Below are 21,517 nucleotides of genomic sequence, written 5' to 3' on the forward strand. Positions count from 1 at the left end.
GGTCAATCTGAATATGTTATTATTGATTATGTATACTCAATGTATCAGCGGCCTGGGGGGGTTTCACTGTTGGGTTTTGGTTGTTGGTAAAAAAAATAATATATATATATAAAATTACGGCTGAGAAATGTTGGAGGGGGTGCAATAGGGTGTCCCTCTTTTCATCCCCCTTTTTGGGGGTAGAGGGGGTCCCAGGCAAACCCCACATTCCCCCTACACACCCACAAAAGACACACATCAGAGGAGTGTAATGCCACACAAATACTTTATTGGACACTGGTGGGTCATCTCTCCTCCCACAAGAGAAAACAATCACACCAAACTTATAAAAGATGGCAACACACATCCTTCTGGCAACTTATTTCCCCCTCCATCACCCAAGGTGGGCACTGCCCAATGACCGCTCAGCCCCTTCCACTTTTTCTCACTGTGGTAGCCCCTTCCCCAAATACATTAATTCTGAACCGCTCATTCCTGGCGAAAGCTACACCCTCCAACATCCAGGCACTTGGAGCTTCGGCAGACAGGAGTCAACACAGTCTGCAGGGAAGCGATTGCCAAGCCCCAACATGCAGCCTGCTGACAGAACCGGGCTTGCTCAGAGCATGTTCCGTGGATTTCAAAAAGGGACTTGCTTGCGCATAAAAGGGCCTCAGCTGCAGAACCCAATCCTGATGTACGTTTGCTCAGATTTCACTTGGTTCAGGCAACCGGGCTAACTCCTGAATAAAAATGCGTACCGTATTTTTCGCTCTATAAGATGCGCCAGACCACAAGATGCACCTAGTTTTTGGAGGAGGAAAACAAGAAAAAAAATATTCTGAATCTCAGAAGCCAGAACAGCAAGAGGGATCGCTACGCAGTGAAAACAGTGATCCCTCTTGCTATTCTGGCTTCTGTGATAGCTGCGCAGCCTGCATTCGCTCCATAAGACACACACACATTTCCCCTTACTTTTTAGGAGGGAAAAAGTGAGTCTTAGAGAGCAAAAAATACGGTATATACTGTAGAATGGCAGCCCTCCATCCTAACTCGGCATAGGCAAGTTTGCAAGCGATCCAGAGACAGCACTCCACCCTGACAAGCGCTTGAAACTACCTTGCACCAAAATGAAGATCCACCTTGCCCAGGGCTGTCTGTTCTGACTGGAAGCAGCTCTCTGCAGACGAAGACTTTTAAGTGGAGATGCTGGGGTGGGGTGTCGAACCTGAGACTTTCTGCATGAGAAGCATGTGCTCTGTCACCAACCCAAGGCTCCTCTTCCTCCTCCCAGGTTGAAAAAGGGAAGACTTGACTCCTTGCTAAAAAGGCTGGCCCCAAGGTCAGGTGTTCAGAAAAGCACTCTGCATGTGCTTCCGAGGGCCTTCCCACATTCCAGGCCTCCGGGTGAAATCTTGAAGGCAAGGGTGTCACAACAGGATTTTCTGGAGGGGGGGGCAGTGCACTGTCTATCGATGGGGCCGCCTGCCCCACTTGCAGCGGAAATAAAGAAATAAATAAAGCAAGGCCACACGTTCTCATAAAAGTTGCACGGAATCAAACCTGAGTTCAAAAGAGAGCGTGAACGTCTCTCTTTGCCCACAAACTATTGCTTTTGAGCGGGTGCGCCGCTACAGCCCAGTTGCAGCTACAAGGGCAAAACAAAAAACAAAAAAACCCTGGGTTACTCAGGTATCTATCCAGAGTGATGAATCGCTTCTCTACCAAGGAGGGTAAAAAGTTTCTTCGCCACTAAGTCTGAGCCCAGAGAGAAAATCTAAAGAAACACACATACCGAGCGAAAGCCCAAAACCAACTTAAAAATGAACCAGAGAGTCTCTTCTCCATTGACTTCCTGTGCTAGCTTGAAGCTGGCTTTGGCCTCCCTTTAGTCTCGTGCAACTTGAAAACTTACCCCTAGCACTCATAACAGCTAGGACTTCACTTGCGGGCCATAAACACACTCCAAAAGGTACTGCTTTGGAATTGGCTGTTTTTAGAACATTCCTCCCGAGACCCAGACAACCAGGTTTATTTCCTACTTCAGCCTAAAGCTGCACTGGGCCCTAAGGTAGCCTTTCTCAAGCTTGGGCCCCCAGATGTTGTTGGACTACAACTCCCATCATCGCTAGCTAACAGGACAAGTGGTCAGGGATGATGGGAGTTGTAGTCCAACAACATCTGGGGACCCAAGCTCAAGAAAGGCTGCCATAAGGGGAAGAACAGGTGCTACAAATATTTTTGAGTGTAAAGGATACTCTGGGGAAGCCACACAGGAGAAAAGGGCGTTTTGTTAGACTGAGCTTCCGGGAGGAAATAAGGAACAGCAAAGCAGGCACTCCCATCTTTTCTTAACCGTCACAATATCCCTGCAAGGTAGGCCAGACTGAGCAACAGCGACTTTGTTTCATTGGGGTTGGTGAATGGCGGTTTGCGCCTGGGTCTCCCTGGTCCAAATTCCCAGGGCTCTGAACTTCGGGGGGTAAACACAAAGCCACATTGGCTCAACAGAAGCTAAGGGATGCCTTCAAAATGAAGCCATCCCTGCAGTTCAAATCACCCCCAGCCAGCATGGTCAGTGGTCAGGGATGATGGGAATTATAGTACAATAACAGGACTCCCAGCCTCGGTCGTGTAGCTGATAGCAGCCTGGTAACTCACACAAGGCAAAGAGTGGCGAGATCAAGGATTTGAAGTCATGCTTCCCATTCCCAAACAGACTCGCTGTCCTGTTCGCTGATCTAACCTACTGACCCCTGGAAAGACCTAGGTCTGGACCTCCTACAATGCTAGGCCCTAAAGCGAGATCTCTTTTTCTTAGCCTCTGCCGCTCCTCGCCCTGCTTCCTGCTCTTTAAGGTGGTCTTCAGATGACAACAGGGGAGTCCGGCTATGGTCATTTCATTGCAAAGCTATCTGAGTCTCATTTCCCCCCAAAAAACCCAAATATGCAGCAGCTATCCTTCCAAAAATCCGCACCTCTGTGGATTTCTGCAGTGCCATTCTCCAGCTGAAAAATGCATGCAGGAATATATGCACTGCAGGTTAAAATAACACCCAAACAAACGTATATTATATTAGAGTTGGGGTGGGGTGGGGAAATGCACACCAAAATACTGGTGAATTTTGGCAAGGGCTTTCGGTGTGATGAATTGAGGATTGGGAAAATGAGAAATGCACAAAATCACCCACCCTCGCTACAGCAAGAGGTTAAAGACCTCCCTCTACCCTGTTCCGAGACCCGAACAGAAGAGAAATGAACTGGGGAAAGCGATCCCAATAGAGCTGGTTAGGAACACTGGAAGCCGTCTTAAACATGGTCAAAGCTCTGGCTCACCCAGCTCAGTACTGGCTACACGGGCTGGTAGCAGCTCTTACTAAAGGGGAGGTCCTTTTCAGCTCTACCTGGGGACGCCAGGGACTGATCCTGGAGCCTTTTTAGACACAGGTCACGTGCTCTGCTGTTGAAGGGGCTCCAACCCCGTTCCCAACACCCCAAACACAGTTGCGGTCTGCCTTTCTGCATCCTACACAATGTCTCCAACCTAGTAGTGATCTGGGGTATTGCAGTTGTAGGATACCTGCAAAAGGAAGCACCCTCTGTTTCTAAGGCAGAGAAGATGAAAAAGAGCTCAGAAAAACCCATCCAGCGAAATATCAGCTCAGCTCTACCACATGGAGCAAACACCATGTATTTCCTGTGTAGAAGAAGACTCCTGTTTTTCCAAAGCCAACATTAAGAAATCAATATTTTTGGGGTTGCCAAAGCTCTTGAACTTTTGGGGGGCAATCACCCTCCAAGTTGTTGTTCGCCACGCTGAAAACCATGCATAAGGCAGCCTGCCCCCCATTTCTTACTCAAAAAAATTAAGGAAATAAAAGATCGTCTTCTACACAGGAAAATACGGTGCATAGCCAGAAACAAGGCGAATCCCTACACTCAAAACAAGGTTGTGCGTACTTGAGGCCAAGAGAGAGGGAGAGAGAGCACATCTTTACAGATCAGCTTATTTGACCTCATTCGTTTCACTTCCACAATGGAGGATTTCAAAATTGCCATCACTGGAGGCCAGGCAATAAAATAAAATAAAATAAAAAATCTGATTGCCAATATCACCGATTGCAGGAGTGACCCATTGGATGTTGTCGGAACTAAAATTCCCATCATCCCTTCTCATTGGCCCTGCTGGATCACATGATTCCCCATCACTACCTTATTGGACCAGCAGACAACATCCTTTGAGTATAGATAAGCACTGACACACATACCCTTTCACGCCAAACACATTTAGGCAGAGGCAACAACCTGGTGACTTTGTCCTACGACTCCCCGAGACGCCAGCGGCCGCATGCGGCTGGTGCGCCACCCGACACATTCCTGGGCACAGGATCCCCAACCGCTACCGCATTGGCCTTCAAATAATAATCATAGTAAATCTGCTTTGGACACACAAAAAACGTGAGTACAGCTATTATCAATGATCTATATACAAAAGGCTACTTGCCTCGATAGCGTTTCTCAAATGGCTTTTCTTCATTGCTTGTGTGCATATTTTATATATATTATATCAGTATATTATGTATATATATATATTCTATATATTCAGTTACTCATATGAAACACAGCGAATATACAAAAAGATTACATGGTTAGCAGAGAGTGCGTTTCTACCTATTTACAGTAATGCGACCTCCCCATCTCGCAATGCTCCGAGAGGTCAGACCAAGCGTGAGCGGGGGAGATATGGGGCAGCCGGTGCTTCTCTAAAAGAAAAAGGTGGGGAAAGTGTGTGTGTGTGTGTGTGTGGAGGCAACCGGCTCTGCACTCCTGCCTGCTTCCCATCTGCTCCGGGTTTGCTCCCATTAGGAGCCTATTTCTCTGCTTGCTGCAGCCTCATTTGGATGAGAAAAAAACACAACCCAAGAGTGATGGTGCATAGAATCACAGCTAAGCAGCGGAACATGGGTAGAAGCTGAGTGGGGGTCAGATGACAAGCAGGGCTCAACCAGGTGGGACTCCGGGTTCCAAAAAACCTCGCAAGGTCCAAGCATTCGAGCCAGGAGCCCAACACCTAACCAGCTTGCTTGCCCAAGGTCGGCAGCCCAGGTGGACCCTGCACAGAGACCATATGGACTAGGAACCTGACTCTGTTAAGTTACCACCCTTTGGCACATGCTATTAGCAAGGGATGAAAGTGGCAGGTTTGGGCCAGGGGGTGGGATAGCCCTTGGCCCCTTGACATGTAAATGAAAAAGGCCCTCCAGATTTAACCCCCAGAGGAGGAGGGAGGGTGGGCACTGGGTCTGCAAGGTGGCACAGCACAAGAGAGGGCGGCAAGCGAGGACCATCTGCGCCGGCAGTGATCTGGCAACGTGAACACTCGACTTTATCAAAGGCCTTCACAGCTGTGGTGCAAAAAGGGACTCCAAACAAAATCACACACACAAAAATCACACGCGTTATATTGGGCGGATTCCAAACTAAAAAAAAGAAAAGACACAAGAGACAAGCTGGCGCCTGGGCGCTGGGCGTTTCAATATTGCAGCAGCGCCCTCTGGCGCCACCCAAGGCAGCAGGAGAAACCAGAAGGGGACCCCTGCCTCCCTCGCGCGGCCTGGCAGTTGGAGCTGGCAACCGAAAGCAACGAACGGGAGTTCCGGCAAGAGAGGGCAAGCGGCGGCGGCCGTTACGGCTTCTTCAGCTTGCCTTCCTTCACCAATCGGTCGTTGAGCTGGCACAGCTGCCGGAGGAAGCCATCGTTGGGGCCGATCTCCCGCTTCTGCCGGACGATGCTGACGGCGCTCTTGACATCCATGTTCTGCCGCAGCATGAGGTAAGCGATGACCAGCGTCGGCGAGCGGCTGTAGCCTTCGCGGCAGTGGACAAACACCCGGCCTAAGAGGGGAAGAAGAAGAAGAGTTTGGATTTGATATCCCACTTTATCACTACCCAAAGGAGTCTCAAAGTGGCTAACATTCTCCTTTCCCTTCCTCCCCCACAACAAACACTCTGTGAGGTGAGTGGAGCTGAGAGACTTCAGAGAAGTGTGACTAGCCCAAGGTCATCCAGCAGCTGCATGTGGAGGAGTGGAGACGCGAACCCAGTTCACCAGATTACAAATCTACAGTGGTACCTCGGGTTAAGTACTTAATTGGTTCCGGAGGTCCGTACTTAACCTGGAACTGTTCTTAACTTGAAGCACCACTTTAGCTAATGGGGCCTCCTGCTGCTGCCGCGCCGCCAGAGCACGATTTCTGTTCTCATCCTGAAGCAAAGTTCTTAACCTGAAGCACTATTTATGGGTTAGCGGAGTGTGTAACCTGAAGCGTATGTAACCTGAAGCGTAGGTAACCTGAGGTACCACTGTATTGCTCTTAACTACTACATCACACTGGCGGGAAAGTAGAAAAGAGAAAAGCCGGTGTAGTCAGGATATGTGACAGTTGGGGGCTCATTGAAGCTATATGCAAGTGTGTGTGTGTGTGTGTGAGAGAGAGAGAGTGAGAGAGAGAGAGAGAGAGAATGTGTAAAATGGAGTCCTGATGCCAAGGGGGAACACACAGAATCACAGAATTGTAGAGTTGGAAGGGGCCACGAGAATCATCTAGTCCCACCTGCTGCGATGCAGGAATCTTTTGGCCCAATGTGGGGCTCAAACCCATGTCCCCAAGATTAGCAGGCTGCAAAAGAAAATGGGGTCAGGAGAGACAGAAGAGAGATTCTGAAAGGAGAAGGTGACAATCTGCCACTCACCATTTTGATAGGGTATCAGAGGAAGCTGTCTTACACCGAGTCCTACCATTGGTCCGTCGAGTGCAGTGCTGTCTATCTCCATTGGCTGTTGTGGGCAGGTTGGAAACAGAGGAATGGTGGGCGCAACCAACTGAGGAACCCCCAAGGGAAGAAGGCTCAGAGCCCAGGGAGTGGTGGTGGGATGACCATGAGTGGTCAGAGGGAGCAGATTGGGAGGAGGAGGAGTCAGAAGCTGAAGGGGTGACAGGGCTTAGTGAGAAGGGAGAGTCTGTGGCAGAGAGAAGTCCAGAAGCAGAAGGAGAATGGGATGAGGGAGGCCAAGAGGCAGAGATGAGTCAGGCTGGTGGGGAGTCATGGGGGTCTCAACCCCTCACTTTTCATTAATTCAGAAAGGATTTAGGCTGTCTTAAACAGGGACATTCATAAATGATGTGTAACCTCCAGGACAGGAATAAAGGTAAAGGGACCCCTGACCATTAGGTCCAGTCGTGACCGACTCTGGGGTTGCGGCGCTCATCTTGCTTTACTGGCGGAGGGAGCCGGCCTACAGCTTCTGGGTCATGTGGCCAGCATGACTAAGCCGCTTCTGGCGAACCAGAGCAGCACACGGAAACACCGTTTACCTTCCCACCGGAGCGGTACCTATTTATCTACTTGCACTTTGACGTGCTTTCGAACTGCTATGCGGGCAGGAGCAGGGACCGAGCAACGGGAGCTCACCCTGTCGCGGGGATTCGAACCGCCAACCTTCTGATCGGCAAGTCCTAGGCTCTGTGGTTTAACCCACAGCGCCACGCACGTCCCTTTCAGGACAGGAATACAGGATAAAACCTCATGATGAACTGAGATTAGGATAGGTTTTCCTCATTACAAGAAGGTGTTAGGACTGTTTGGCTTTGGGGAAAGAAAGGAAAAAAAGCAGCAGCGCTTGGCCTGGTTTGTGAATTTACATATTAACTTTTCTATTTATACTTTTTCTTTTCTTTTTTTGCAAGCTGCTCTGGGTTCTCGCTGCGGATAGCAACACTTAAATAGCAAGAACAAATGACAAGAATTCCAACACTCCAGGGAACTCTCACTCGCCCACAGGGCCCAACTGGCTTTCTTTGTTCGGGAAACAAAATCTCCTTTGAGGTGTGGGAAAGGGACAAACTGTCCAGGCTGTCGCTATTTTCGGGTGGGATCCAGTTACGAAATTGCCCGAAGAGGAGGGCCTGAGAAGTTTTGCCTTCGGGGGAACGAGAGCAAAGCCACATGTGGGCCGCATAGGAACACGTTAAGCCACAAAAAGGGGGTTGGACTAGATGACCGTCGGTTCCCTTCCAACTCTACAATTATGAGATTCTATGAGTCTTGTGTCCCCTTGAAGACTATGATGGCATAAATCTTTCCTGGAAACTAGCTCACAAAAGCTTATGCCACAAGCCAGCCAGCCCCCCCCCCCCCCCATAACAAATCCTGGTTCCCTCCAGATTCTCACATTGTTTCAGAAGGCAAAAAGGTTGTTAGATTCGCTTTAAAATGCAGACACAATCAAATTTCTAACCCAAACCTAACAGAGAAAGGAATGCCGAAGGTTAGCAGATGCCAATGCCAGTTTGGAAGAACTGTGTATGTAGAAGGGGCACCCACTAAGCTGCCCAGGGACTTGAAAACAGCTGCGCAGCGGATTCAAAATATGAATGAATCAGCAACAGCAGATTTAATCAGGCTGTCAAACCACAAGCAGTTGAAAGCCAAGACCCGACTCTTCACTTCGTAAGAACCTAAGAGGGCCTTCTTGGTGGTGGCGCCCGCCATGTGGAACACCCTCCCATCAGATGTCAAAGAAATAAACAACTATCTGACTTTTAGAAGACAACTGAAGGCAGCCCTGTTTAGGGAAGATTTTAATGTTTGATGTTTTAAATATTCTGTTGGGAGCTGGCCAGAGTGGCTGGGGAAACCCAGCCAGATGGGCAGGATATAAATAATAAATTATTAATTGATGATGATGATGATGATGATGATGATGATCAAGCAGCCAATGGCCCATTGAGCCCAGCGTACTGGTATAAGCCAGATACTTATATGGGAAACCTTGAAGCAGGATTTGAGCAGAAGAGTTGTCTCCCCTCCTGTGGCTTCCAGCAAATGTCATTTAGAAGAAGCATTGCTGCTCCCGCCTGCACAACCCAGCTCAAATATAAAAAAGCACAGAATCCACCATCAATCTGAAAGCGATCCTCAGCCAGCAGACAAAAGCTGTACTCTCGGCAAGAATAATGGGGTATACTTTACATGTTTCTCCTGCTAATCCTCCCACGGTACTGCTGATTCCCTTCAATTCATGTCCCTTAAATTCCGCACAAACACACACATACCGTATTTTGTGCTCTATAAGACTCACTTTTTCCCTCTTAAAAAGTAAGGGGAAATGTGTGTGCGTCTTATGGAGCGAATGGAGGCTGCACAGCTATCCCAGAAGCCAGAAGAGTAAGAGGGATCGCTGTGCAGTGATCCCTCTTGCTGTTCTGGCTTCTGAGATTCAGAATATTTTTTTCTTGTTTTCCTCCTCCAAAAACTAGGTGCGTCTTATGGTCTGGTGCGCCTTATAGAGCGAAAAATACGGTACATCCTGGAGATGAGAATGATCACAAAAATCCAGATTGACAAGGCACTAAGAGGCCACTGATCCAGATCGCCATTCCCAAACTAGTGTCCTCTTGCTGTTTTTAGATTTACAACTCCCTGATGCAGCAAGCAGGACACCGGATTGGTTCAGACTCTCCAGCCTGCCCTCCTTTGCGCTCAAGGCTACCATGCAACACAAAGAGCATCTGTAAGCAGGGGACAGGGAAATAGCAAGGGAGGGCCATGGTGTAGCTTGGCCCGCAGAACGCAGCAGAATGCAGTTCAGCAGGACAAGCAGTCCATTCCCCATAGCGGAGGAACAGGTTCTTGCAGCTGCCACAGGTGACACTCTCACCATCTTTCTGTGCCAACGCCTTCTCGATGAAATCGGCGGCTTCCTCAAAGTAGCGGCTGAGGTTGAACTCCTGGGTGTCGTTGGCCTTGATGCCGTGATAAGTGATGCCTGTGCCTTCGTAGAACTCGGCATTGGTGTTCACGTGCATGAAAGACTTGCCTTCCGCCGCGTTCAGGATGTGGGTGATGCCCAGGCGTTGCAGGCGCATAACATTCTTGGCTATGAACCTGTAATGGGAAGATTGAGTCATGTTGTGTGTGTGTGTGTGTGTGTGTGATTTTTATTACATTTTCTGTTTTACATTTTAGAACATTCACTTAAAGAACATTGAAATATCAATGACTTCCCTTCCTCTCTTTCCACGGTTCATTTTGCACAACATAAATACCTGCATATTTTATATAAGCTAACCAGTCAGTATTCCATTATTACACCCATCAAAACTTATTTACACTGTTGAATTTGTCTTAATGCTGCCAGTGTTTTCAAACAAACGAAACTGTCCTCCATATATTCAAATAAACATTCCCCAATCTTCTGTAAACGTACGCTCTTCTTCTCTTATCTATATATGTTAGGTCCACAAGCTGCACATGTTCCATCAGTTTAAGTTGCCAATATTCTTTAGTGGGAACTTCGCTCGTTTTTCATTTTTGGGCTAACAAAACATGAGCCACAGTAGTGGCATACATAAATAACCTTTTCCGACACCTGGGAATTTCCATCTGAGTTATCCCCAACAAAAAGGACTCTGGGGTTTTTGGGGTTGTTTTTTTTTAAGTATTTTTGTAAAATATGCAGGGATTTATGATATGTAAAGGGATATGGGTGGTGCTGTGCATTAAACCACAGAGCCTAGGACTTGCCAATCAAAAGGTTGGTGGTTTGAATCCCCGCCACGGGGTGAGCTCCCATTGCTCGGTCCCTGCTCCTGCCAGTCTAGCAGTTCAAAAGCACGCCAAAAAGCACAAGTAAATAAATAGGTACCGCTGCAGCGGAAAGGTAAACGGCATTTCTGTGCGCTGCTCTGGTTCGCCAGAAGCGGCTTAGTCATGCTGGCCACATGACCCGGAAGCTGTACGCCGGCTCCCTCGGCCAATAAAGCGGGATGAGCGCCGCAACCCCAGAGTCGTCCGCGACTGGACCTAATGGTCAGAGGTCCCTTTACCTTTACCAACCATTTGAACTGAGCCATTGGCCTGTCTAAAAGGTCTTGATCCACAAACCCCATAAAGGACAACGCACATTTTTTGTGTGCTCTGGAGAAGGGCGGTCAGGCGTGGGGGGGAGAGAGGAGACCTTTCTTGCAGCCCCCAGAGAGGGCCATAAACTCCTGTCTGCTCTAAATCTGGAGCTCATCCTAGCAAGTCTTGTAACATTACTCCAGCCGCCGGATCAACATTACCCTCTGCAGAATATTACTCTAGCAAAGAGAGAGACTGCTTGTCACCAGTGAGAGAAATGTCAGAAACCTCTTGGTATAAAAAGACTGGCTTAAGGGACAGAAGATTTGCCACAGAGTAGAAAATTCAGATCTGTGGCCGAGGAGAATAGGTTCCTCAACCAATACATTGTGAACACACACAAAAAGCCAAGGTAGCCCATGAATTATAGAAATCTATTACACAAACAAAACTTTGAAACGATTTTTTTAAAAAAAAAATTGATCAGAGCCCAGTGGCCAATAGATTCATCTTCATATGCAAAGGCCCTGAACAAATTGGATATAAAAATCAATTAAAATAAAATAACATGTGCAGTTGCATGAAACAAATATTTCCCCAAAGCCAATTATCTGCAGCCAGATGAGTTTCGACTAATCCATCTTCTTTAGTGGCAGATAAAGAATGCCAAACACCAGCAAGGGCAGGAACCCAGAAGGAAGGTATAATCATATTTAGGCTAGGCCACGATTGCAATGGCAAAATTCCAAAGCAAAAGATGTAGACCAGGGGTCAGCAAACTTTTTCAGCAGGGGGCCGGTCCACTGTCCCTCAGACCTTGTGGGGGGCTGGACCATATTTGGCAGTGGGTGAATGAACAAATTCCTATGACCCACAAATAACCCAGAGATGCATTTTAAATAAAACTGCACATTCTCCTCATGTAAAAACATGCTGATTACCGGACCGTCTGCTGGCCGGATTTAGAAGGCGATTGGGCCGGATTTGGCCCCCAGGCCTTAGTTTGCCTACCCATGATATAGACCTTGTGGTCTTCAAAAAGAAGCACTGGTCAACCTCCGCCCCCCGAAAGCTTGCTTTCACATAGAATCATAGACTTCGTAGAGTTGGAAGGGACCATAAGGGTCACGTAGTCCATCCCACTGAAATGCAGGGATCTTTCGCCCAACGTGGGGTTCAAACCCACAACCCTGAGATTAAGAGCCTCATGCTCTACTGACTGTGCTATCTCCCAGGTTTAAAACACCATTGTGTGGTTTACAGCAGCCCTGAGATGTAGTGTGGTATTAAACCTCTACTGCAGGACTCAGCTACGTTAGTATTTTTTAATGCATTATAACACTGTGACATTAGACGGGGCTGTAGAGTTTGATCCTTCGGCAACATGAATTCCTGTTATGAGCTTTACAATGCGTTTCCCTGAAATGTTGTGGGGGTTTTTTATGAGTCTAGAATGTTGTCCCTTGAGCTTATCTCTCAACATTGTAGGTTGGGCTGAGAGTCTACAGTGGTACCTCGGGTTAAGAACTTAATTCGTTCCGGAGGTCCATTCTTAACCTGAAACTGTTCTTAACCTGAAGCACCAATTTAGCTAATGGGGCCTCCCGCTGCTACCGCCGCGCCATGCGATTTCTGTTCTCATCCTGAAGCAAAGTTCTTCACCTGAGGTACTATTTCTGGGTTAGCGGAGTCTGTAACCTGAAGTGTCTGTAACCTGAAGCATATGTAACCCGAGGTACCACTGTAACAATGGTAATTTCTTACTTATTTATAGCATTTTTGTTTCCTTTATGTAGATTCAACCACTGTTTGTATCATTATTATTTTAACGTAAGGACAGATGAGGCTCATCAATCTGGGAAGGTATCTCATCTAGGAGGAGGAAAACTCTGATCCTAAACCTCTGCTGCCTTGTGGGATGTTTTCGGGAACAGAAAAGGGGCTAAGGTATAAACCCTACACAAATCTGGAGGAGGAGGAGGAGGAGAAGGAGAAGGAGAAGGAGAAGAAGAAGAAGAAGAGGAGGAGGAGGAGGAGGAGGAGGAGAAGGAGGAGGAGGAGGAGGAGGAGGAGGAGTTTAGATTTAATATCCCGCCTTATCACTACCCTAAGGAGTCTCAAAGCGGCAAACATTCTCCTTTCCCTTCCTGCCCCACAACAAACACTCTGTGAGGTGAATGGGGCTGAGAGACTTCAAAGAAGTGTGACTGGCCCAAGGTCACCCAGCAGCTGCATGTGGAGGAGCGGAGACACGAACCCGGTTCCCCAGATTATGATACTACCGCTCTCAACCACTACACCACACTGGCTCTTTAGAGTCTTTAAGATGGTTGGATGGCACCTTGTACACCTCATTCCAGCAGCTCCTGAAGCCAAACATACTGCTCTGCTTTCCTTTGGACCACATCAGCGAGGCTGATAGAGGGGGTCTTATCATCTGGGCAGCCCAGGACCTCCCCTACACACTGGCTAGGCTCCCTACACACTGGCTACACACTCCATGGTCTCTCGAGACAGACGGATGCCAACAATTTTAAGGGGGAGTTCCACAACAGAGGTGGGGATCCTGAAGTTTTCGGGAAATGCTCCCCACAACAATCTACAGAGGGGGAAACTGCTGGAGGATGTGGCCCTCTTGACAAACAGGATTTGCAAATGGTCCCGTTAATGAGTTAATACTTTTCAATAGTTCACGACATGCCATTGGGGGAGGGGGGAGATGAAGAGGAGGGGTTGTGTTGCTCAAGGATAATGACATCTCAGGTCCACGACATCCTCACCACACCCCATGTAGCAATAGGTGTGCTATCAGCAGCTGGGAAATTGCTGGGAAATTGCAATATCCCTGCAAAAGAGCAGAATTTGGGTACTGCAGAAACAAGGATCAGAATCAGAAGAATTCTTATTGGCATCAGCCACTAGCCATAGCAATACGGTGGTACCTCGGGTTAAGTACTTAATTCGTTCCGGAGGTCCATTCTTAACCTGAAACTGTTCTTAACCTGAAGCACCACTTTAGCTAATGGGGCCTCCTGCTGCCGCCGCGCCACCGGAGCACAGTTTCTGTTCTCATCCTGAAGCAAAGTTCTTAACCTGAAACACTATTTCTGGGTTAGCGGAGTCTGTAACCGGAAGCGTATGTAACCTGAAGCGTATGTAACCTGAGGTACCACTGTAAAAGAAAAGAAAATGTACTGAAGATAGAGGTAAAAACTTAACTATACAAAATAAATTTGGGAGGTTTACGTCAATAATCAAATAATAATGCATGAACAAATGTGTGGCAGCAGTGCATCTACTGCACAAAAACAAAAGGGCCTGAGAAGACCCTTTGGGTTGTTCCTTAGGACCATACGTAGGAGCAAAAGTGTTGAGGCATCCTCAATTACACCTTTATCTAACCTTCAGATTTTAATTAACACTCCTTGCTCCTGTCTTCCCTGGACCGTTTACCTATTTTTTCTTTCCTTTTTCTTTTTGCAGACACTGCAATTCTGCATCCTGAATTTCTAGTTCAGAGCAGTCTGACCTTTTACTTCGACTTGTATTAAAATGCACAGAGTTCATTGGTGCCCTGCTTAGTTAGCACTCCTGTATCAATGACCTTGTCAGCATTTGTACCAATCAATGTCTTCTTCAAACATCTTCTTCAATGACTTAAAAAACAACAACAAACATTTCTTCCTGATTTTAAATACATAAAGATAGAGGAAACTGGATCTGCACTACTGAGAATCGCCAATGTATTTCATCAAATTCTCTCTTTTCTTAACTGAGAGACAGTGGTCCACCACTGTGCTGAAAGACCTGGGTTCAAGTTCCCTCCTCTGCCAAGTACTCACTGTGTGAGCTTAGGAAAATCAACAAGGTCACCTCAAATGTAAATCTAACTCACAGACATCATGCCAAAGAATAGTTAACCATGGTTTGGAGCAATGTTTGACTTGACAAACCATGGTTTTCAACCCTACCAGCAAATCATAATCAGAAACCATGGTCTGGAGTGAGTTTGCAAACCACTGCATGTGTGTTGTTGTTGTTGTTATCATCATTATTTTTATTAATAAAATTTCTATACAGTGGTACCTTGGAAGTCGAACGGAATCCGTTCCGGATGTCCGTTCAACTTCCAAAACGTTCGGAAACCAAAGCACGGCTTCCAATTGGCTGCAGGAAGCTCCTGGAGCCAATCGGAAGCCGCGTTGGATGTTTGGGTTCCAAAGAACGTTCGAAAACCGGAACAATCACTTCCGGTTTTCGATCATTCGGGAGCCAAAACATACACGTACCAAGGCGTCCGAGTTCCGAGGTATGACTGTACTGCCCTTCATCTAAGGATCGCACAGCAGTTTACAATATAAAAACAGAAAAATGCATACCACCATAACAAACAAAACTACCTCCCTCCAGTTTAAAATGCCATAGATTGCATAATTAGCCAAAGGCCTGGAAGATGAGGAACAAAGATGGCAATCGTGTTTTGAATGTTGTCAGACTCAACAAACCAAAGGGCTGTTGATCTGCCTCGAGGCTGATGCAACAAGAAACTGGAATACTGATCAAGATGATCACGGAAAACAGACAAGTAGCCTAAAAATGGTTTGCCTGTACATTTCCATGCTAAAACTAGGGTTTGGGTTATTAACTACAGTTAGCGGTATGCAAACCACGGTTGGGCATGGTGTCAGGTTATTGTTGGAAAGACACAAAACATTTCGAAGTGCTTTGGAAATTAAAAGCGCAATGTAAAATCATAAGTAGCAATTATGTCCTGAGGGTACCAGGATTTAAGAGCACGTGAAGTTAAAAGCATCTACCTACCCACGGCTTCCAACACTGCGCACATAAGACCAGACCTTGCGCAGCCATTATGACCTCTGGGTCTTTGCCGGGATTGGGGAGCCTGTGACCCCAAAATATTGTTTGACTCCAGCTGGACCCCAATCTGGAGGGCCTCGCACCCTATGTGCTCACAGACAGGGATTAATATCCCCATCCGCATAAAGGTATACAGCGCCAGCAGAGGAAGACGTTCCTTCTTTTCCAGCCACAACCGCCAACGCCTCAAGGTAATTACAGGATCTTAAGGGATAATCAATCCCTATTCAAGTAGAAGCTTGGCAAGTAGAAGCCTGAAGGGGGCAAGCTGGTGCCAAGGGCAATTTCCCAAATCGGGCACCTAGTGACGTTAATCATTCCCCCTTGGACACTGCATGGGCTCGCGCTGCCAGAGTTAAGTGGCCGAAAGCCCATTGACATCGATGGGCTTAGAAATGCTGACTCTGCAAAGGAGAGGTTCGCTGTCTCACAATAGGGGACAGGTCTCCCTTCTGGTCAGTTACAGTTATGCTTCCTGCAGCTGGCATAAGTGGCAATGGCCGGAGTGTTAGAAACTCATATATAAGCTTGCAAAAACGGAACTCCACAGCGTCACCTGGTGTCACAGTGTTATAATGCATATATACGACGCATATAAAGTGCTTTTTCTTTGCCGATGTAAGCTGAGTCCGATGTCTGAAATAAGGATGGAGCTGTGTAGAGGCATTGGCTGGCTTCACAGTTTTTCCCGCATTGTGATTTTTGCATAGCACACACATCATGATTTGCAATATATTGTGTCAGGGAACTGCCATCAGCTCAGAGGCGAGAGGTGGAAGGGCAGTTGTGTTACAGGGAGCCTCCGAAGTAGTTCTTCCTCTGGCAAGGAGGAAAGCCACACCTCCGGTGGGGAAGGGATTCAGGGATCAAAAGATGCTAGGGAGAGCCTCAACACCGAGCCTGAGCAAAGGGGATGGGAGGCAAATCCCCCTTTGCCAGCACCCGTTCTGCACAGTAGTCTTCGGCGCAGAGAGGGGAGGAGAAAGTTGGGGGTCACACGGCTGTTATGCTGGGGAAGGTATAAGGACCGCCCACCCCCAGATTCTCCTAGCGACTGAGCAGACATGGACTTGTGACGCTCTGCACTGTAAATAGTTTGTACAGATAATAAAGCCTGGAAAAGACAGGTTGGCATCTTGCCTGTTTGCTCCCGAGCAACCACATCAGCACCTGACATATTGCCAGATCAAAAATTATGAAACCCGTATCGCAATATGGACTTCAAACCGGTTTTGGACAATATATTGATATATCTCCCAGCCCAAAACGTATAAATCCATAGGTACAAATCCTGTGTTCATATAAATATTGCCTGTGGCTAAACCTGTGGCCTACGAGCTTCAGCAGCTCAGTCCAAAAGGTCCACTTAATGTTTGCCGGTTCTTTAGTTGAGATTCCTGCATTGCAGGGAGTTGGGTGACCCTAAGGGTTCCTTCCAACGCCACAAATTTACAGTTCTACGACGTTTGCCTCTGGTTGAACTGGTCGAACTGGAATAGGGCTACACATGGCCTTTTCACAAAGGTGATCCAGGCACCATTCACAGGGCACCCCAGCAAGTACTATAAATGGAGGGCTAAACTGAGGCCTACGCCTGCAGCGGAACGAAGCGGGAAAGCTCTGAGGTGAAGGAATGAGCAAGGGGGCAGCCATTTTGAAATGCAACCCCCTGCAATGTAAAAAGCTTCCTGACAGCAGAAGGATGGACAGGCAAAGCAAAGTTCTAGTCAGCCTCTTATCTGCTCTGCTGATTTTCTTCTTGTAACAAGTTTTTGTTTGGTTTAAAATAAAATAAAAATGTAGGCGAGCATTCATTTCCCTTTGTGATCTGAAGAAGTACATTCCATCTTGTCACTTCAGGATTTTTCATCCCACTGTATGTATGGATCAGGCCTTAACTCATACCCTCCAACATTTCTCCAATGGAAATAGGGACGTCCTATTCAATAATAATAATAATATTAATAATAATAATGATTTCTAGCCCACCCATCTGACTGGGTTGCCCCAGCCACTTTGGGCGCCTTCCAACCTATATAAAAATGAAATTAAAAAATTAAAAATTAAAAAAACTTCCTTCTACAAAGGCTGCCTTCTAAAGGTTGTATCTCCTTGGCTCGGGGGGTCGCATAACTCCGTACCCTCTGACATTTATCTGATTGAAATAGGAATGTCCTAAGGAAAATTGGGACATTCTGGGATCAAATCAGAAACCGGGGCAACTTCTGTAAATCTGGGGCTGTCCCTGGAAAATAGGCACACCTGGAAGGTCTGCTAAACTTACAACGAGGGAAACCATGAGTCGTTTTCAGACTGCGGATTGCAAATATATAAAACCTGCCTTCTTACTACAGTAAGCTAGCTGGCCTAGAAAATGCCACGATGCTGTTTTGGTATTTACAGGTGACTTTATGGGAAAAGGCCAAAGCTGAGCACTTAGAGCGCACAAATGCAGCAGGTTCCAAAGGCCATCCCAAATTTTAAAAATCCCAAGAAGGAAGAATAAACAGCGAGCGGCTTCTCTTCCTGTAGCCACTGCCAGAGCACTTTCAGAACATCGCTGTTTTTGAGCGGGATTCAATCAGACGCCAGCAAATTTGGCGCTGTGCAATTATGGAAGATCGGGAGGCCCTTGCACAGCAAACCCACTTTCCCAAAGGATTGGACCTTTTGCAAATAATGAGAGGGGAAACGTACTTGCTTGACGCAACGCCAGCTAACCTTCCCACAAATAAATCAGAGGTCATTTGGAAGTGGCCCCGGTCAGTGAGAGAGAGAAAATACTGAGCTGGGCAGCCCTAATTTTATGGCTGTGCCTTGCATATAAGCTCATGCATTTCCAAATACGTAAGAAGGCGACACACCCAAACCTACTTGCTTTCCGGAAATACCAGGCCGCAAGGAAGGAAGATGGTGCTGGAAGAAGGTGAAAAGGGGGCTTATTTTAGGGCAGAAACGAGAAACCAACTCCCATCAGCCCCAGCCATCATTGCCAAAGGTTAGGGATGATGTAAATTGAAGTCCAATTAGTAAAGGTAAAGGTAAAGGTACCCCTGCCCGTACGGGCCAGTCGTGACTGACTCTAGGGTTGCGCGCTCATCTCGCTCAAGAGGCCGGGAGCTGGCGCCGTCCGAAGACACTTCCGGGTCACGTGGCCAGCATGACAAAGCTGCAACTGGCAAGCCAGCACCAGTGCCGCACACGGAAACGCCGTTTACCTTCCCACTATAAAGCGGTACCTATTTATCTACTTGCACTTAAGGGTGCTTTCAAACTGCTAGGTGGGCAGGAGCTGGGACCGAACGACGGGAGCTCACCCCGCCGCGGGGATTCGAACCGCCGACCTTACGATCGGCAAGTCCTAGGCACTGAGGTTTTACCCACAGCGCCACCCGCGTCCCAATTACAGCTGAGTTATTGACTTGACTTGAAAGGTTGGGAGGCAGCATAGCTCAGTTGGTTACAGCATGGTGCTGATAACACCAAGGTTTCAAGTTCGATTCCTGTATGGGACAGTTGTGTTTTCCTACATTGCAGGGGGTTGAACCAGATGATCCTCAGGGTCCCTCCCAACTCTACGATTCTGTGATAGTTACATCTTGCCAGTCTCTGCAGCCACAGCAGGCGCTGTGATTCTCCAGCAGTTTGGTTTTAACTCCCAAAAGGCATATTTCATTGTCTCTCAAAACAGACAGATGCCCTAAAGTTTCCCTTCCAGATACGTGCACAGAAAGACTGTGGCCAATTCCTACCCTATTAAAAGTGTTTAATGGGACCTGCAAATCTTTACCATCTTCCAAAAGTTAAGAGCAAAGAGCAGGTTGCAAAGCCCTGACGGAAGCCAAGGTACACGCCAGCCAACAAAGCTTTCTCATACAATTTACAGATTCGAGGAAGGCAGAAGTCAGGGTTTTTGAAACATCACTTGTAGAAACATCCCAGTGCTAAGTCCTAAGGACATGTGGAAGCAGCTGCTAGTGCAAGAAAACAGAGTTTAATTTCCTGGAACAAGATGTCAAAATGGTTTACCAGCCGCCAAAACTATCACTGAAGTTTGGTTACTTGCACTCAACCTGTTCCAAAGATCTCTCCCTCCCTCTTCTCTCATGAAATGGAAGTATACCTGTTTTTATTTGGCAGATTGTGGACTTGGTTTTACCCACCACTTAAAGTACAGGACTCTCCCCAAAGAATACTGGGAATTATTGTTTCTGAAGGATACTGGGAATTATGGCTCTGTGAGGGAGGAGCTACAGTTACCAGGATTCTTGGCAGGGGTGCTTTAAATGTGTGGTGTGTACACAGCCACAGAATGCATTTCTCTCAACATGACATGACCAAATCTCAGGGTTGAGCACATTGGCGCAACCAGGATTTATGTCAGGGGTTCAGGATTTTTTTGGGGGGGAGCCAAGCTATCTATGACACGATGGGTCAGTTAGTTCAGTATTTTTGTTTATTTACTTGATGGCGGGGGAAGCTGCCCCCTTGGGTTGAACAGAAGGTCCCATCTTTGATCCCTGGCATTTTGACTATCTGAACGACGGCAGGAGTTGGAAAAGGCTGAACCTGAGACCCTGGAGAGCTGCTGCCAGTCAGAGTAGACAATATGGGTGCAGATAAGACCAAGAGCATATCAAATCAGCTTCATATATTTGTACGCAGCAAATTTAGCGTCCCAGAGTCTCTCGCCTCTCCTTTGCCCTCCATCGGTTTAGCAGGGGCCTGGGTTCCAATCACCTGCAGGCATTTGGACAAGCGGCAATCACTTGCCTTCAGTCCCCCAAACTTTATCATGGGAGCAGCAGCTGCTCCAACCCAGAGGGCAATGAACACTTAGCTGCCCCACAGCCCTAAGAAGAGGTTCAACTATACGCACGATGACGGCAACAAAACCTGTCAACTGTAATAAATACCACGCGGGGGAGGGGGGTGGAGGTCCCTAGCCCTGTTACTGGAATTAGGGACCTTCCCCTCCCCGGAGTGGGAGAAGGACTCATTTTCTGCCCCCCACCCCTTGCATCCCACCCCCACCAGCAACGGCCTCCCCGTTTTACAGCCCACCCCGCCGTCCTCAACCTGACCCCCCCCCCTCGCCCCAGTTTTCATCCGTCGCTCTTTCCCAGGCCTACAGACATCCACATGGATTGGGGTAGGGTTTTCTTGCTCCCACCCCCCAACCGAGGAGGGGAGGGCGCTGGCGGGGTGGGGGTGGGGGGTTGAGGTTTGGGGAAGAAACTCACGCGTTGCCCACGTGGATCCGGGGCGCCACCTCGTTGCTGTGCGCGCTGGGGAGGCTGTAGCAGCCGCTGCCGTTGGCCAGCAGGTCGTTGAGCTCTTCCACCGAAATCTGGAACTCTGACATGGCTCGCTCGCCCCGCCGCTATGGGCAGGGCTGCCTCCCCGCTCCTTTCCCCGGGCCCGGCCTGATAGGAGGGGCCGCGATCAGCTGGTGCGCGCCGGGCAACTCCCAGCGCCAGGCCGGGAGGAAGCGGACGAGTTCGTGCGCCCTGGGCGCACCGCCAGGAAAGCGCGGCCGCCCCGAGGACCCGTTTCCACCCGCCACCTCCCTCCCTTAGGCCATCGAGAGCGCGCCCAGTTGCTCCATTCGGGAGTCACCGATTTGCACCGCAATCACACACACGGGCCAAAATAGCTTTCCTCCCCTTTTTGTTTTTTACTCCGGATCCGTTAAATCTTGGTGTTTATGGTTTAGAGCTACAGGTGCCCTCCTGAATTCGAGGTGTGCGGGAGA

General features: G+C 48.0%; 1 protein-coding gene across 1 annotated transcript; it reads right to left on the bottom strand.

Moving 5' to 3' along the window:
• Positions 1 to 2,288: 2,288 nt before the first annotated feature.
• Positions 2,289 to 21,138, bottom strand: DUSP3 (dual specificity phosphatase 3). The gene is made up of 3 exons (XM_083709967.1): positions 21,006 to 21,138; positions 9,701 to 9,927; positions 2,289 to 5,874 (listed from the first exon to the last, which is right to left on the bottom strand). Exons 1-3 carry the CDS (start codon positions 21,125 to 21,127, stop codon positions 5,666 to 5,668), a joined length of 558 nt encoding a protein of 185 aa, XP_083566093.1. The 5' UTR covers positions 21,128 to 21,138; the 3' UTR covers positions 2,289 to 5,665.
• Between the last annotated feature and the right edge of the window lie 379 nt (positions 21,139 to 21,517).

Source organism: Podarcis gaigeae (assembly GCF_964106915.1).
Source record: "Podarcis gaigeae genome assembly, chromosome: 13".
NCBI classification, from domain to species: Eukaryota; Metazoa; Chordata; class Lepidosauria; order Squamata; family Lacertidae; genus Podarcis; species Podarcis gaigeae.

Coding starts and splice junctions, on each gene's coding strand:
- DUSP3 (XM_083709967.1), bottom strand. CDS start 21,127: ATGTCAGAGTTCCAGATTTCGGTGGAAGAGCTCAACGACCTGCTGGCC. Junction 9,928..21,005: donor CGGATCCACGTGGGCAACGC/GTGAGTTTCTTC, acceptor TTCCCATTACAG/GTTCATAGCCAAGAATGTTA. Junction 5,875..9,700: donor GGCGTTGGCACAGAAAGATG/GTGAGAGTGTCA, acceptor TTCCCCTCTTAG/GCCGGGTGTTTGTCCACTGC.